This window comes from Sphaerodactylus townsendi, linkage group LG13 (genome assembly GCF_021028975.2).
Source record: "Sphaerodactylus townsendi isolate TG3544 linkage group LG13, MPM_Stown_v2.3, whole genome shotgun sequence".
Classification (NCBI taxonomy): domain Eukaryota; kingdom Metazoa; phylum Chordata; class Lepidosauria; order Squamata; family Sphaerodactylidae; genus Sphaerodactylus; species Sphaerodactylus townsendi.
Genome location: NC_059437.1, coordinates 11,282,336 through 11,299,697, shown reverse-complemented (window position 1 = coordinate 11,299,697; position 17,362 = coordinate 11,282,336). Strand labels below are relative to the sequence as shown.

General features: G+C 44.1%; 1 protein-coding gene across 1 annotated transcript in view; it reads right to left on the bottom strand.

Annotated features, from left to right (window-relative positions):
• Positions 1-17,362, bottom strand: part of LOC125442954 (connector enhancer of kinase suppressor of ras 2-like) — a 358,128-nt gene that overhangs the window by 288,541 nt on the left and 52,225 nt on the right. Inside the window, exon 4 of the mRNA XM_048514758.1 lies at positions 12,919-13,006. Coding sequence (XP_048370715.1) covers positions 12,919-13,006 — 88 coding nt within the window. The remainder of the gene's footprint in view (positions 1-12,918; positions 13,007-17,362) is intronic.

Sequence of the window (17,362 nt, the reverse complement as noted above, 5' to 3'; positions counted from 1 at the left end):
TTCTCCACATATTCTTTCACAGACACAGCTCCAATTTTCTGGCACTTCTCGCCTTGTAAATCACTATTCCTTGTGTTGCTTTGACTCATTGGTTTTGAGGATGCCATTTGGTTAAAATGAAATTGTTCATTTGTGAACGTGCATATTAGATATTGCCTCCACTTCTTCGAGGAAGAGACATGGCCCAACGTATTCACGGTGCAACCACAATCTGATGCCCTAACCTTAAATGCACTATTAAGCAGGGTTTTATTTTGTTTCAAAGGTAACTTTCCTAACACGCTAGCTTTAGAAGTCATTCTAGGACAGATTAATCTATCACAAGGTAAATAAATACAAGGTTCAGCAGTCACCGAGTAATTAAACTGCAGAATTTGCTGCGATAAATGATGACCATAAACAAAAATGTTTTAAAAGGGGTGTCACAGACCCTGGTTGTTAATTGAACAATGCAGACCTGACCATTTCTGGAAATGTATATTTGTTTTTTACTGTCCCAGCATTTATTGTTTTAGCAATGTTCTCACTGTTACATCTTTGGGAAAGGTAACTATGAATTAATGGCTTCATGCCCAGAACTAAATCTAAGAACAGATCACAGGTTTGAAACAATTATTTCTGTGGGGAATTCGTCCTCAGCTCAGAGGTTTTTAAAGCAGACAAACTGAATGGTTTTGATAGATTCAGGTGAGTTTTACATAACTGAGTCTATATTCAGGGTCACCCCTGAATCTCTTAGATGCAGCTTGCATGATGCTAGCTAATCTTTCCGAAAGCATTTGCTGAGAACTGTAGGCACGGTATTTTATCCTTGAAAATTTAGAATATATAAGAGATGAGATGTATGCTTTTCTGTTTCTAATTTCATTGACATGCAGGCATTTTTGGTATTGTTGTGACTCTTTTATATTTCCCCATTTCAGAAGAGGCTAAACTAATTTTCAATACTAATCTAAAAAGATACTATGAGAGATCTTGGGCTGGAATACACGGTTTTCACTTGAAGCCTGGAATAAATACATTTCTGACTTTTTTTTTTAAGTCAGAGGTCCGATTCACTATGAGAGACAGGTTATAAGAGAGAATAATGTGCAGTACTGCTCTGTGGTTTAGTGGTTAATGCATTAGCGGAATAGACAAAGTGGCTCTTAGTTTCCACGTGTCTGCTTTTAAAGGTATGCTTCCCTCCTGGGAGGTAAAACTCCACATCAGGGGCTTAGGCCAATTTATGGAGAAGTCCATCAACGGCTACTAGCTGTGGTGATTAAAGGGGCCTCTATGTCCAGACGCAGTAAAGCTCTGAATACCAGTGCTAGGAGACAACATCAGGGAAGGCCTTGGCTTCTTTGCCTTGGAGCAGCAGTGGCGTAGGAGGTTAAGAGCTCGTGTATCTAATCTGGAGGAACCGGGTTTGATCCCCCGCTCTGACGCCTGAGCTGTAGAGGCTTATCTGGGGAATTCAGATTAGCCTGTACACTCCCACACACGCCAGCTGGGTGACCTTGGGCTAGTCACAGCTTCTCGGAGCTCTCTCAGCCCCACCTACCTCACAGGGTGTTTGTTGTGAGGGGGAAGGGCAAGGAGATTGTAAGCCCCTTTGAGTTTCCTACAGGAGAGAAAGGGGGATATAAATCCAAACTCTTCTTCTTCTTCTTGTTGGCCTTCCAGGTTGGCTGCAGTGTGAAACAGCAAGCTCAACAAAATAAGGCTCATCGTATATTCTTATGAGAAGAGACTTCTGCAAATGTATAATAATCATAATGTGCACATTGCTTTCAGGTAGTGATCACTGGCGTGAGGATCTGGGTGATATATATTCCAAAAGCACATCCTTGTGTTCACCTGGGAAAATGTTGGCAAGTGTGATTATACCTGCTGCTATAACATCTGAAACAGATCAGACTTGCATCTGTATCTTTCTAGCCTTGCCAATTCTGATTATAGGAGGGGTTTTACTTTTTAATGCTATAATGTTCTACCTTCACCATTTATTGAAGGGAAGTACACCAGATTGAAGAGCAGACCTGTATCTGCCAAGATGGGAGCATGGAAACAGCAGAACATATTCTGTTTGTGTCAGTGGTGGGATTCAAATAATTTAACAACTGGTTCCGGTGGTGGGATTCAAATAATTTAACAACTGGTTGTTTACAAGCACCATTTTAACAACCGGTTCTGCCAAAGTGGTGCGAACCTGCTGAATCCCACTACTGATTTGTGTGCAAGATTTATAATCATGTAAGGAAGGGCCCATTGTCACCAATTCTCATTGACTGCCCTATCAATCAGAGGAAACAGAGATTGAAAATGTATTGTCGAAGGCTTTTACAGCTGGATTCAACTGGTTCTGGTGGGTTTTCCGGGCTGTGTGGCCGTGGTCTGATGGGTCTTGTTCCTAATGTTTTGCCTGCATCTGTGGCTGGCATCTTCAGAGATGTATCACAGAGGGAAGTCTGTTACACCAGATTTCCCTCTGTGATACACCTCTGAAGATGCCAGCCACAGATGCAGGTGAAATGTTAGGAACAAGATCCACCAGACCATGGCCACAAGATCCACCAGACCATGGGCACACAGCCCGGAAAACCCACCAGAACCAGAGACTAAAAAGATTATTACCAGATATGAACCGGGAGTGAACATATATGCTTGGCTAGTAATTATGCTTGGTTGCCAAATATGCTTGGCTAGCAATTAAGATTAGAAATAACTGGAAGAAGATACCCTGAAATAATAATCATTGAGTAAAGTTAGGTCTCTCCTCACGGCTGTGGTACTGCTTACTGTATTTACATTTTTCAAACAATTTGTAGGAGCTGTTTAATATTTTGTAGAGGTGTTTTCATGTCTTGTAGAGGTGCTTCATGTATTATGATATAGCATATTTATGTATTGTATTTGTTCTAGTCAATGCCCACAATTAATAAATCGATTGAATACATCTATATCCATAAATACACAGACACACAAGACTTCCTTGGTCTGTTTATTTTTTAATTGCAAGTTGACTGAAAGCTCTTTGAAGAGCACCATCTCATCTACTGCATATGTAATTTCTACAAGATTCCCAGATGTCTTGGGATTAATTAGGATAGAAATAAAAAAATGAATTTTAAAAAGCCTGCCATTTGCTCTACTGTCACCCAGTCAAACTAACAAAGTGGGCACTGTGCATGTTAATCCACTGTCTCGTTTTAAATTGGCACAGCTAGACCATGCCAGATAAATTGAGGAGGAAAAAAAGATCATATAATATCTAGTGGAGTAGCCCTAAGCTTTATAAAAGGAGAGACAGTTTTTTAAGTTGCCCAGTTGGATAAGTTACTGCATTTTTTGAGTGCACTGGTTCAGTTAGAAAATGGCAGTCTCTGATATGTTTCTTTGTGCTCAGGGACGAAACTATATCTTTCCCCCACTGGATTGCACTAACCAAATTAGATAGAAATATGGTCGTTAAAACTGACTCGAATTTGCAGCAATTACATATAAATGCAGTATAATGTATAAATGATGTAAAAATGCCAGCGAAGAATGAAACATATTGGGAACCCCTACAATGAAAATGGGTGGAACAAAAATAAATTTAATGGGCCTTATTGGTATGGACCTGCTCCCTTTGGGTCCACTGATCTTTCTTTGTTGACACATGTTGACACATTTTAAGGTATGGTAAAGAAAACATATTGATACATGTTTTAAAGTATTATGAAGAAAATATGGAAGAAGGGCAATCAGTTACAGCAAGAATAGAGAACTATCCATAAATGGCAACTCACTGGCTTATGAGTGGCTTGAATTCTACCAAATGGTAAAAAAGCGTGCGTGCACACGTGCACACACACACAAACACACAATGCCTCATATTGACCACATTCTGCTTGAACTATGTTCCCCAAAGGGGGTTCCCCAAAGGGGGTTATCTGGCATGTCAATGCCTCATATTGACCACATTCTGCTTGAACTATGTTCCCCAAAGGGGGGCCCAAAGGGGGTTATCTGGCATGTCAATGCCCTGAGTGAAGCATCCCTTTTACAGCTCCTGGTACACAGGATATGCTCAGCAGCAGAGGCGTATCTGCCCGGTGACATGGGGTACCCCATGTCCCCGTGCACACGCCATCTGGTCATGTGGGGGCGCAAAATTGGCCCTCCACATGACCAGGAAGACGGCAAGGCAGCAGGACTGCCTCGTCATCTTTGGGCGCCCTTGACCCTTGAACTTCCATAACTGAGTAGACTGAAGCTTAATCCCAACGAGACAGAAGTGCTACCAGTGAGCAGAAGGTCTGACTTAAGGACCTGTTGTGGATGGGATCACACTCCCCTGTGAGGATAAGATGACGAGAGGAGAATGATGTCAGCAGCACTGGGTTCCCATTGGGGTGAAAGACAGAATATAAATATAGTAACAAAACATTTTTTTAAAATTCAAAATGTTAGTCCTGACCTTTAAAGCTCAATATGGCTTGGAACCAGAATACCTGAAGGACCACCTATCCTCTTACAAAACTACCTGACTGGTGCAGCCATTTTCTAAAGCCTTGCTTTGGGTGATTAGGTATGTGGCAACCAAAACTCTGGAGATCTTTCCCCGGGGAAATACTTCTGCCCCCTTCTGTGAGTGGGATAAGACTTTCTTGTGCCATCTGGTTTTTCCTCAGCGACTTCTCCTTCCTGCCCTATATTTTAATTACTATTTTAATGTTTTTATACATGTGCTTTAGCTGTGGTTTTAATTGTTCTAATGATGTATTTTTGTTTGGTCTTAATATTTTAAGGTGTGTTTTTGAGGCAGAAACACAGGATATAAAAGTTGAAAAATAAACAAATAAAAATAAAGGTTCAAACTCTTAAAAGCCTAGTCAGACATTCTAGCCATTGTACCCGACGGGTTCCTTCCCTAAAACCACCCCTGAGGCTGCCGTAAAGCAGTTCACATTCAGAGATGAACCAGATCTGAACAGAGGTGAAAAATACCAATCAGTGGAAAAGACCTCTCTTTAAGGTTAAAAACATTAAAAAAACACAATTCAAAGTCTTGACCTTTAAAACTCTATATGGCTTGGGACCAGCATACCTGAAGGGTATACCTGAAGAGTATACCATTTGGATGTCGTGACTAACTGGAGAGAGAGATCTGCCTTCACAAGATCGGCATGCCATGCAAGAGAAGCAGGGAGACGCTCAGAAGAAAACTTCATTTTGTTCATGCTGTCTGAAATGATCTCCCATGGGCTTCGTGCCTTCGTGCTGATTTTAACAGGGAGCTCTCTGAGCAAAATCGAGCACTCTAACCGCTACACGGTACTGGCTGTTCTTTTCTTTAGAAGAGCAGAAAGGAAGCAACTTTTTAGCTGCCGACTCCTTCCTAACTATTATCATGTATTAACTCAATGTGACGTTCCTTCCCAGTCAAAGACCTTTGCAGGGAACACGGTTATTGCGAGAAAATCTAACTCCCCACCCCGAGCTCCATGCTAAAGCATTCTACCTGCCAAGGACTCTGTTTCAAGCTTAGCATTCCACGAGATTTTCCCTTCAGCTCTCTCTTTAGTTTTTCTAAATTTCTTTAGGCTGAAATGTCAGAATATTTCTTACTAGCCAAAGAGATCTGACATAATTGCAGAGTGACTCGAAGGCAATCTGACTCTGCTATTGAACTCGGCTCTTTGGGGTGGTGCCAACCAGCATGGGAGTTTTTCTCTCTTTTTTCCCTCAGGAAAATTAATGTTTATAAGAAAATATGTGATACGTTAATAAGTGTAATGACAAGCTTAATACATGGCCTTCTGCAACTTCAGTTGGAATCTCTAGCAGCATCTAAGAAATTAACATTCATTTACCATCATGCAATATTTCGGATTTTTTTTCTTTTCTATTCTTTTTTTTAATTAAAAAAATACTTTATTAGTTTCAAAATGACAATATCTTGTACATGCAGATTAAACAGGTTCTCAATGTCATCTATTCCTCTGTTGATGTGCAGTTTAATAAGCTGGTGAATCGAAAATGTTGACAGAGAGAAATGTTTCTCTCTTTCTCACAATACTAGAACCAGGGGGCATACATTGAAAATGCTGGGGGGAAGAATTAGGACTAATAAAAGGAAACACTTCTTTACGCAACGTGTGATTGGTGTTTGGAATATGCTGCCACAGGAGGTGGTGATGGCCACTAACCTGGATAGCTTTAAAAAGGGCTTGGACAGATTTATGGAGGAGAAGTCAATCTCTGGCTACCAATCTTGATCCTCCTTGATCTCAGATTGCAAATCCCTTAGCAGACCAGGTGCTCAGGAGCAGCAGCAGCAGAAGGCCGTTGCTTTCGCATCCTGCATGTGAGCTCCCAAAGGCACCTGGTGGGTCACTGCGAGTAGCAGAGAGCTGGACTAGATGGACTCTGGTCTGATCCAGCAGGCTAGTTCTTTTGTTCTTATGTTCTTATGAGTTCTGGCTGAACTGCTGTCCAGCAAAACCGAACCAATAACAATGCCACAGCTGGTGTGCGGAAAGGTTAATATTGTCAGGCTAAAAGCTGGGCCCCCTGTGTTTGAATCCAGCCCTGGCAGCTTGCCAAGTGACTCTGGGCCAGTTGCTCCTCCTCAGCTAGCCTACCACACAGGGTTGTTAGGAAGACAAGATGGAGAAATATTGTGCCTCACCTGGAATTCCTTGCAGGAAGAGCAGAATTTTTTTAAAAAATATATACAAACAATGGTCAGACTCTTAATTCCCTGTACCTCAACATTGTCTTCTACTAGCAACGACTTTCCAGCAGGAAAAAAAAAATATTTGCTGCCCGAGGAGGGGAGGAAGCAGTCCGAGGGTGCAGGAGGAGACACAGAAAACCCCTTTGGGTGGGTAAAATTTGGCCACAGCTGTTTTATTGGTGTGCTGGCAAAAGGAAGCAGAGGAGTAGCATAGGGGACGGATCCGACACTGGGCAGCACAACTACTGGGCCTTTGGGGATGCCAGCCGCAGACTGCCTGCCCCCTCTGCAGCCCCCACAACAGTTTTGCCATCTTCAGCATTGCCTGATTGCTGATTCCATCCATTTTTGGGCCATGCTGGCCCTCCTGGCCTTTGGGTCGGGCGCCATCTGTGCATGCATCTGTGCATGTATTTTTATCTATAATTTTTGGAATTGCTGCTATGATGTATTTTAATGAATTTTAATGTTTTATCGCTATATTGTATTTATGAGATCTTATATTGTATTTGTTTTATGTCTCATTGTACACCGCCCAGAGCCCTTCGGGGGTTGGGTGGTCTATCAAGCCTAATAACAATAACAATAACAATAACACTGTACCCCAGTAATAACTTTCCCACGGGGGAAAACACCAAGCATGGGGGAAAACACCAATACCCGGAGCAGCAAGATAATGGGAGCCATCTGAGCACTGGCCTCTGGATGAACTCCCCTTGCTGCCAGGGGTTGCGAGCCACCAGCAGCCCCCACCTGGGCATGTGGTTCACAGACTCTCTCCACCCCCCAGGCCTCCCCAAATGGGGAGGGCTGGCAGGCAGGCTCCTCCTCCCCGGAATGGATCATTCCCCAAGCACAACTTCCCATGCTGTGACAGACGAAATGCAAATAACAGCAACAATCACTGTAACCAGACTGCCAACAACAAAAAACTCAGACCCAACCCATGAAGGAGTGCTATAAAAAGGGGCAAAATAATAACCAGTTCTTGGGACAGGACAAACAACCACAAAATTGGAAAGGAAGGACCACTATTTTAAAAAATCCACAAAACCAGCAAAATGCTTTGGGAAAACCAAGGACTTGGGTCCAGACTGACATTTCTACCAATGCGAGGACTTCCGCTTGTGCAGAATGATTTTCTGGCCCACTTGGGACAGCCTGAAATGACCCCTAGGAAAGTGGTTGGAGGGCGTGTCCTCTCTCCACTAAAAATGGGATTTACGGGGACATTTTGAACTTGCCATGTATGGCGAAAGGCAAAAAAAATCATGCTCCGAGGGTGGAAGTCAAAGCAGCCATGAAAAAGTTAGGCCGTTTCCGCACAGCCAATTACAGCATTGTGTCATCGGTGTTATTGGCAACACTGCAGCAACGGAGTGTTCGCATGGGCAGGCGCTCCGTAGACAGGCAGCGCATCGGCTGAACCCCGGCACTTCGCACAGCTGTGCTTGGCAAACGGTGTTCTTTTTCCCCCAGAGTAGACGTCATGGACGTTCAGTGCCAGGATTGGCCATTGTGGGCTACCATTGTGGGGGGCAGGCTCTGTGGCACCAATTCCTGGTGGGCACTTCGCACGACGCTGACTGTGGAGCACCATTGTTGAAAAGACACGCTCAGTGAGTGACTTTCGAATAACCCATTGCGGGGCCGCTGGAGCATTGCTGCATTCGCTGTAGTGCCGTTTCTGCAGTGACGGCCGTGTGCACTGCCTGCCTGTAACCAGTGGTGGGATCCAAAAATTTTAGTAACAGGTTCCCATGGTGGTGGGATTCAAACTGTGACGTAGCGCCAATGGGACTGGGTGGGGCACGACGGGGGCATGGCCGGGCATTCCGGGGACAGGGCATTCCTGGGCGGGACTGTGGTAAGGACGCAGCTGCTGCGCCAGTCCTTGGGTGGGAAACGAATGCACGCAGGCGCAGGCTGCCACGCACGCCGATGCACCTCCTGCTAGACTGCTTCAAGTTCTGCGCGCTACTGCTGAGAGGAGGGGCGTAACTAAGGCAAAAATCATGTGGCAAAATCACCCATTAGTAACCCCCTCTCGGCACACACAAATAATTAGTAACCTACTCTCGGGAACCTGTGAGAACCTGCTGGATCCCACCTCTGCCTGTAATGCTGTTTTTACCATCCTTTTACCGGCTTTTCTGGTCCATGAGGAAACAGCCTTAGTCTGTACCCAACCCTATGTTTAAGCGTGGAACAACGAGCTTACAAAAAGCAGCAGTGGTACATTTGTATATATGTTTGCATGTATGCATGCACACGAACACACAAGTGCAAACAATTCACTCAGAGAGCTTCCTTTCCTACCAATGTGAACCTTATCCATTTCTGATGGAGAATGGATAAAGTAAATGTAATTATGAGTCAGGCGAAGGCTTATCAAATAACAATCCCAGGGATACGGAAGAGTTCTGCTCTGCACTTCATGGTCAAGTACTCCTTTGAAGTTCTCTCTTGATTTCTGCAGAGCAGGGCACACATATGCACACACACTGAATCATTCAAACCGCTTCCCTGGCAAGACCCCTAAGGCTCTCTCCCCCTCCCCCTCCCTTAGTTTAAAAGACTTCAAATGAAACAGGCATTTTATTATATGCAATTTCCATTTAACTCTTAAAACACCAAGAGCAGAAAAACCCAGCTGAGCGCTCCGCTCGACTTCCAGCCACGGACTTTATTCCTTCAATCTATGCATCAGCAACGCAACTGGAGCTTCCTTCCGAGCAAACCTAATTATTTCAGGTCAAAGAATAAAGGGCCGCGGTTAAGGAGTGGCCCCGAACGTTTCCTCTGTTTTGTAGAGCGGAATGAATTAATTTCAAAGAACGGGCCATGCCGAGGCAGAAGAGTCCGAGGGTTTCTATTTGATTTACAAAGCTTTCGTACCAAGATTGATTGGGGATTCATGTCGCGTAACAGAAGAATATATTTGCTTCCTGCTTCCACTTCATTTAAATTAGGGTTCAGTGAGGTGGAGCTTTATGTCTAAATGTACAGATGAAGGCAGTCTCTGAACACTTTGGGAGACGGCCAAGGTATTCAGGGAGCTGGACGCTCAATTAAACAATAGAACTGTTTACTTTACATTTAAGGCAGGTTTACCTTTTGTAAAAGGTAGCAGTGGTCCCTTGTGCAAGCACCAAGTCATCACTGACCCATGAGGTGACATCACATCACAGCATTTATTAGGCAGACTGTTTACAGAGTGGTTTGCCACTGCCTTCCCCAGCCATCTACACTTTACCTCCAGCAACCTGAGTACTCATTTTAGCAAGCTCAGAAGGATGGAAGGCCAAGCCGACCTTGGGCTAGCTACCTGAAACTGCCTTTTGTCAGGATTGAACTCAAGTTGTAAGCAGAGCATTGACTGCAGTTTGCCACACTGGACCACAAGACTCTATTTAGAGATTTATAAAAATGATGAATGGGACAAGGAGTAAACATAGGAATCCCCCCTCCCTTCCATTATGTTGCAATTTGGAGTACCCAATGAAATTAATTATTGGTACACTCAGGCAGACATTGCTTCACCTTGCAGCAGAGGTGGGATCCAGCAGGTTCTCACAGGTTCCTGAGAGTAGGTTACTAATTATTTGCGTGTGCCGAGAGGGGGTTACTAATTGGCTATTTTGCCACGTGGTTTTTGCCTTAGTTACGCCCCTCCTCTCAGCAGTAGCGCGCAGAACTTGAAGCAGTCTAGCAGGAGGTGCACTGGCGTGCATGGCAGCCTGCGCCTGCGTGCATTCGTTTCCCGCCCAAGGACCGGCGCAGCAGCTGCGTCCTTGCCACAGCCCCGCCCAGGAATGCCCTGTCCCCAGAATGCCCAGCCACGCCCCTGTCGTGCCCTGCCCAGCCTCATTGGCGCTACGCCACAGTTTGAATCCCACCACCATGGGAACCTGTTACTAAAATTTTTGGATCCCACCACTGCCTTGCATGGAATTCATTATCCCAAAATGAGATGAAGCTTAGGGTCAAGCCACACACTGGAATATCCAAGAAGGGAACTTTAGTGTTGTTTTTTAACTTCTTAATAGCAACTAGAGTGGGGAGGGGTGTTTCAGGAGGGGTGTGTTGTGCAGGAGAGAGTTTTCACTCTCCTCCATTACACACACTGTTCCTAGCCAGAAATGGCTCTCTGAATCTATCTGCCCTGATGCTGAAAACTTACAGCTTATCTGCAGGCCCATCTGTGGCCCCACAGGAATTCAAAATGGCAGCTCCAAGGGACATGAAATCAGAGTAGAATGGTTAACACCTCTCCTGTGCATACCCCCAATCTAAAAGAAGTGTCTCGCAGGTACCTCAGGGTAACTAAAAATATTCATGCAGCCTCTGGTTCCTTGCCTTGCTTAACTCTCATCTCTTAAAAAAAGGGGGTGAAGAATATTTCTAGAGGATATGTGTGTTCATGACTTCTAGTCAACTTGGCCAAATGAATTTTCTGTTTACAGAACCAGAAGACCTCCAAATACCAGATCTTGTGCTCAAAAGACCCAGAACTACCACCAACAGCGTACCCTGCTTGTGAAGTTTCCAAGTTACCCATGCAGGGCACAGTTAGAAAAAAAAGAAGTTGGACTAGAACAGGGGTAGGGAACCTGCGGCTCTCCAGATGTTCAGGAACTACAATTCCCATCAGCCCCTGCCAGCATGGCCAATTGGCCATGCTGACAGAGGCTGATGGGAATTGCAGTTCCTGAACATCTGGAGAGCCGCAGGTTCCCTACCCCTGGACTAGAAAGTCCCTAGTCTAATCTAGCAAGGCAGATGCTCTTACAATAGCATGCCATTATGTAGGATACAGAAGTCTTGGAAGGCGAGTTCCAGGAAATGTGAAGGTTTGGGTGGGTCAGAAGTGTTGGAACTTAGGTTCGCAGCAGCCATTTATGCACTTGTGTTCAGCCCTGCAGTGAGCATATGTAACCCCCATGCCCAGAATGGGTTGAACCAGTAAGGGGGTGGAGACTCAGAGCAGCAGAAAGGCTGCAGAGCTCTTTGGAGAAGACAAGGCTACCAGACTCGGACCTTGGTTCTATAAGCCCTTAACACCTTGTTAAGGTAAACTGCAATATTATTGGGAACTACTGGGAAGGTAGTTGTTTTTGCTATGTTGTAAATGTTGGAGTTTATTGTTTCAGGGTTTCTTTTTTGTGGTTGTAATGGGTGAGAGTTCTCCTGGAAACCTTCATCATGTTGCATCCTGTTCATCAAGCCCTTGGAGTCTTCAGGAGCCAACCCACTTGCAAAGAAGAATTGGACTTGGCAGTATCAGTAGACTGTAACTAGAAGGACTTGAAATGCAACCTGAACAGGACCTTGAATTGAAATGTTAAATGTTGATGTTTAATGTTATTTGTAAAGAGAAGTAAACTGTTTTGTTTAAATTTGGTTCTTTGCAACTCCTTCCAAGTTCTGCCCCACAGAACCCACAAGCTGAGGTTACACATACATTCCCTGCGGGTCAGATTCTTGGTTGCGCACACATTCTCACCCCTCCTGAACTCATCACATCCCAGATCAGAGAAGCTCCTCAGCTTCCACAACCTCTTCAAATGCAACTTTTCCTTTCATTTTGTTGAGAAAGAGAGGATTGTGTGTGTGTGTTCCACAAGCTCTAGCTTTCCTCACCCCTCCCACATTCCCTTACCTACCCCTGCCTTCCCCCAACCACACAGCGGCTGTTCCTCCCACTCTTTCCTAGCAAAACAGGCTAATGGCAGCCGACTCAGCTGGGGAAACTGCAGCAGGAGAATCCCCAGGTTGAACGGGAAACCATAGGGAAAACCCACTGTGATGAAACGGGGCATGGGGTAAGCACTGCATGCATAATAGGGAAGCGTCTCTTCAGCTCATGATTTGAGGGGATTCAGGCAGTCAGTCATCCTGGATCTCTAGCGAAAGAGGAAGATTCAGCTGCAGAGAGACCAGCCACCTATCCTGGGAAGCTATCCTATCTTGGATCAACTAGCTATTCTACCTTGGATCAAGTGATTCTCCCTGACCTCATGAAAAGCTTTGGAATCAGATCAGGCTTACTAGCTAAAAAGCCTGGATGCTGGTCCTTGCTAACAAGACTTTTCCTTGTAGCTCCTGTATGAGATCTAGGTTTGACAGCAAGAAAGAAATCAGTCTGCTTCTCTCTTATGGGAGGAATGTTTTAGGCGAAACTTCATATAAGATTAACTAACTCTTACCTGTTGCACAATGGTTGTTAGTTCCAGGCACAGTTGAACAATGTTATTTTTCAGCAGAGAGTATTCTGTCACACTGACAAACGGAGACCTATCGGGAAGGAATTTTAAAAGTTATGAGCATTCTCATTCATGGTGCCTGCAAAGCAGGCTAACACACTATAACAAATGGGTACCATTCATATTTCCTATAAGCATTCTCTGATCAATGAATGTGTACATATCGATTTTTTTAAACTTATGTAAAGAGGTTAAACAATTGTGGGATCAAGTTATATTGTATATAGAAAAATATGTAAAAGTTAAGATACTGGTAAATATAGACTTATTGTTCATGGGTATAATGGAAAATAAAACAATAGAAAAACGGAGAAAGACATTATATAAAATAATAATAAGAGCAGCCCACGCATTAATTGCATGGGGATGGAAAGATAAAAGGATATGGACAATACAGAAGTGATAAGAATATGTATGGGAACAAGTACAATTAGAAATTTTTGAAATAATGTCAAGGAACCAACTATGGCTTGTTCCGCACATGCAGAATAATGCACTTTCAAACTGCTTTCAGTGCTCTTTGAAGCTGTGCGGAATGGCAAAATCCACTTGCAAACAGTTGTGAAAGTGGTTTGAAAACGCATTATTTTGCGTGTGCGGAAGGGGCCTGGCAAAAAAAAAAATGGAAATGATGAAGATTTGGACTGAATTCGTAGAGTGGACAAGAGAAGCCGGAATCAAAGAGGACAGATGGGAAAAGAGAGTAGAACGGATGAACCTGCTGCTGCACACTTAAAGAAAAAAGAAAGGAATTTGGGGGGGGGGGGGGGGGAAAAAGGGGGGAAAGTAGATTACGGATGTAATATAATGATGAAATATGATTGTAAGATTGACCCAAATATACCAATAAAAATTCTTTTAAAAAATATCTTTTAACTTTATGTAGCACTGATGGAAATATTCCTAACTGCTCATATCCCAGAAGGAAACTTAGTCAATGGACTCCTTCGCTCTTGAGATAAAACAGCTGCAATGGTACTGAGTACAAAGATCCAGGCAGAGGTTGCGTCCAAGTAAGTTTTAGGACCTTACTTATGTACACTTAAGAGAGACATGAAAACAAATCTTTTGAGCATCTTTTACATGGAAACAGCAGCTGAGTGGAGAATGAAGAGCTTAAATCGCATGTTACAAATTCTTTGCATCCCTTGTGGGTTCTGGCGATACACACATGCCCTGGGAATTCCATGATCAAAATTTAATTTGCAGGCCCACATTAGCCCAGTTTGGATCAGGACCATGCTGTGTGGGGATGGCGGGGGGGCCCACACCTTTCTGCCTTGCCATTTCCCTGACCTGAAATAGCCTGGGAGCTGCTGTTTGCCCCATGGGGAGTCTTATATGCCGCCCAACAATACATGGAAGTTTCCTCAATGGGGCAAATAGTAAGTGTTTATTAAGTGCTATAAGGCCTTGACAATGTAACATAAAAATCATATTATTAAAAGAGGAAACAATAAGATAAAATATACAATAATATAAAGCCCAATAATCAATTCCATCAACAGAAATGAGACACCCAAGTCTATTTTTGAGGGTTGACAGGCACAAACCTTTTCCTTAATTCAACTGATAAATACAAAAAAGAGGCAACCCTATATGTAATTGATGGATTTATATCTGACGGAAGGAAACAGATTCGATTTTCATCTGACCCCGAAAAATGTGGAAATAACTTGATTCATTCTAGATTGGATAGTATCATGTATAATAGCCAATAAAGAATAATGAACCAAATCTACTATAAGCACATGGACAGAAACAGAGATCTGGAGAAATGTCACTATATTTGCCCTGAATGTAAGTCAAGTGTTTGAACACGGGTGCTCATCAGTGTTTTTCTTAATGATTCATCCATCAGCTCAGACAAATACTGTGAACAATGTTAATTGGCTTAAAATGAGGGTACAACGTAGAAAACCTTTAAGTTTTGAACAAACTGAAAATCATGATTCCCTTGCTTATCATTTTCCCATTCATGAATTGTATTAAAGTCCCAGGTTTTGATAGTCTCAAGTAAAGGTAAATCAAAAAGTTGTCAAACAGGAATCAAAACCTGGAACCAACAGTTTTCCTTCCAATAAAACTGATATCCATATGAGTCCAGGAGCAACAGGTAAAAATCGCAAAAGCTTTAAATGAGCCCACATAGAATCTGAAGACAGACCTGCCTCGATTCTCAAATGTGCGGCTGGGGTACCCTGAGGGAGTTCTGAGGTTTTCCTCACAAAGGTATTCTGAATGACGTCCAATCAATCCAGCCTCTTTAGATCCCCTCCCCAAATCTCGACCCTGTGTAGCAACTGGGGAACTACCTTACCTAGGAAAGCCCGGGCAAATAGTTGCTCCTCAGGGCCATTTGAAGTCAGCATGGAGACAGCATGGAGACAGCATTTGTCTCAACAGCACCTGCAGCAGACATGGGAGGATCGTGGGGGCTTTGTAATGTATGATTAGGACCTTAGTATGGATCAGAGTCATGTGAGGGGGAGCAAGGGAGTTAGCCCTTCCCCATCTGAAGTTCTGCTGTTAGCCCTGAAAGGGTAAAGCAGGGGTGTCCAACTCTGGCACTTCAGATGTTTGTGGACTAAAATTCCCATCAGCCCCTGCTGGCATGGTCAAAATTCCCATCAGCCCCTGCTGGCATGTCCATGAACATCTGAAGCGCCAGAGTTGGACACCTCTGTGGTAAAGAGTCAAGCACATATTTTTGCTCTCCTTTTTTGTTTCCTTCCAAGGTTAATGGAGTGAGCGTTAAGGGGTTAAGCTTTGACTGGTAAAACTATACAGAAGGGAAGCGCTAAACCTTCATTCCTGCTCATACACAAAGCCTCGGAAAAGCTGCCACTTCCATTTTTAAAGCCCTGGGAAGAACTGACCCATCGTCTTGCCTATTGATCAAGCCTGTGGACTCAAAACTCTAAGGGCTGGACTGAGACGAACCTGAACGCATTTTGCATTTATTTATTGATATTCTGCTTTCCTCCCCAGGTGGGACTCCCAGCAGCTTAGAATATCATCCTTCCCTCCATTTGCTCACAACAACGCTGTGAGATAGATCAGGGAGAGAGCATGTTACAGGCTCAAGGTCGCCAAGGAAGTTCCCATAGTGAGGATTCAGATCCTAACCTCCCAGGATTCTAGTCCAACACTGTAGCCCCTCTGGGTCTTTCTGACATCAAAGGGAGCTCTGTCATGTTAATGGATCTTTTCTTTCCTTTTCCCACCTTTCCTTGATCTGCAACATGTAGTGAACTAGAGGCACCCAAGAGCCCCAGACCTTATCTTTCACACCAGCCTTGAGAAAAGTAACGGCGCAGTGGTGGCGAACCTTTGGCACTCCAGTTGTTATGTACTACAATTCCCATCAGCCCCTATCAGCATGGCCAATTGGCCATGCTGGTGGGGGCTGATGGGAATTGTAGTCCATAACATCTGGAGTGCCAAAGGTTCGCCACCATGGGGCTATAGCATTCCTGTTCTATTTCGCTCTGCCTTTGGTATGGAGTGAGAAAGAGGGAGGAGAGAAGCTGCGGGGGATAAAAGGTTGTACCCAAAGACCGTTCGTCAGAACTGGCTTTCCGTAGCCATGCCATCCAATGTCTGTCAATAAAGGCTTCTGACTTGAAATCTAGAGGCTGGTGATTATCTACAGATCCAGGGCCTGACACTGTGCCACACTGGCTCGCAACTTGCAATCCCCACCAACGCCTCTGCTTGCTGCAGCCCCCCTTGGGCCTTTCCCCTATCCCGCAAGAGCAGCATTTCATAGAGATCAGTGACCTGCTGTGGAAAAGGTTATATGAGAAATTTCCATTTCACTAATGAGAAATTTAGTCTAGATCCTTATCTGTTTATATGCAGGTAACAGCAGACATGGGAGCTCCATGGAAGGATTGATACTGCCGCAGCACACATGCACTCCTGCCAGATGCTCAGGCTTGGTGGCTCTCCAGGTGTTCATGAACTACAATTCCCATCAGCCCCTGCCAGGATGTCCAATTGGGCATGCTGACAGGGGCTGATGGGAATTGTAGTTCATGAACATCTGGAGAGCCGCAGGTTGCCGACCCCACACCCACAGCAGAAGTAGATGGGGAAGAAATTCTGAGATAGTCTAATGAGGCAAACCATTTTGGACTACAAGGGAGCGAATCGTGTTTTGAGCTGTTCCAAAGAAAGAACAAAAGAATAAAAGAACAAAAGAACACTTCTGTGTAAGCAGCAAACCAGCCCAGAATATTCATAACAACACCGGTCTCTATTACCCAGGGATTTTTATGCCGTTTTATTTTAAGGAATTATTTCTGATCTGCCACGAGAATACCACTGAGAGAAAGGATAAAAAAAATACTGTCAGTAAACAAAAGTACAACGGAGAGCTAGT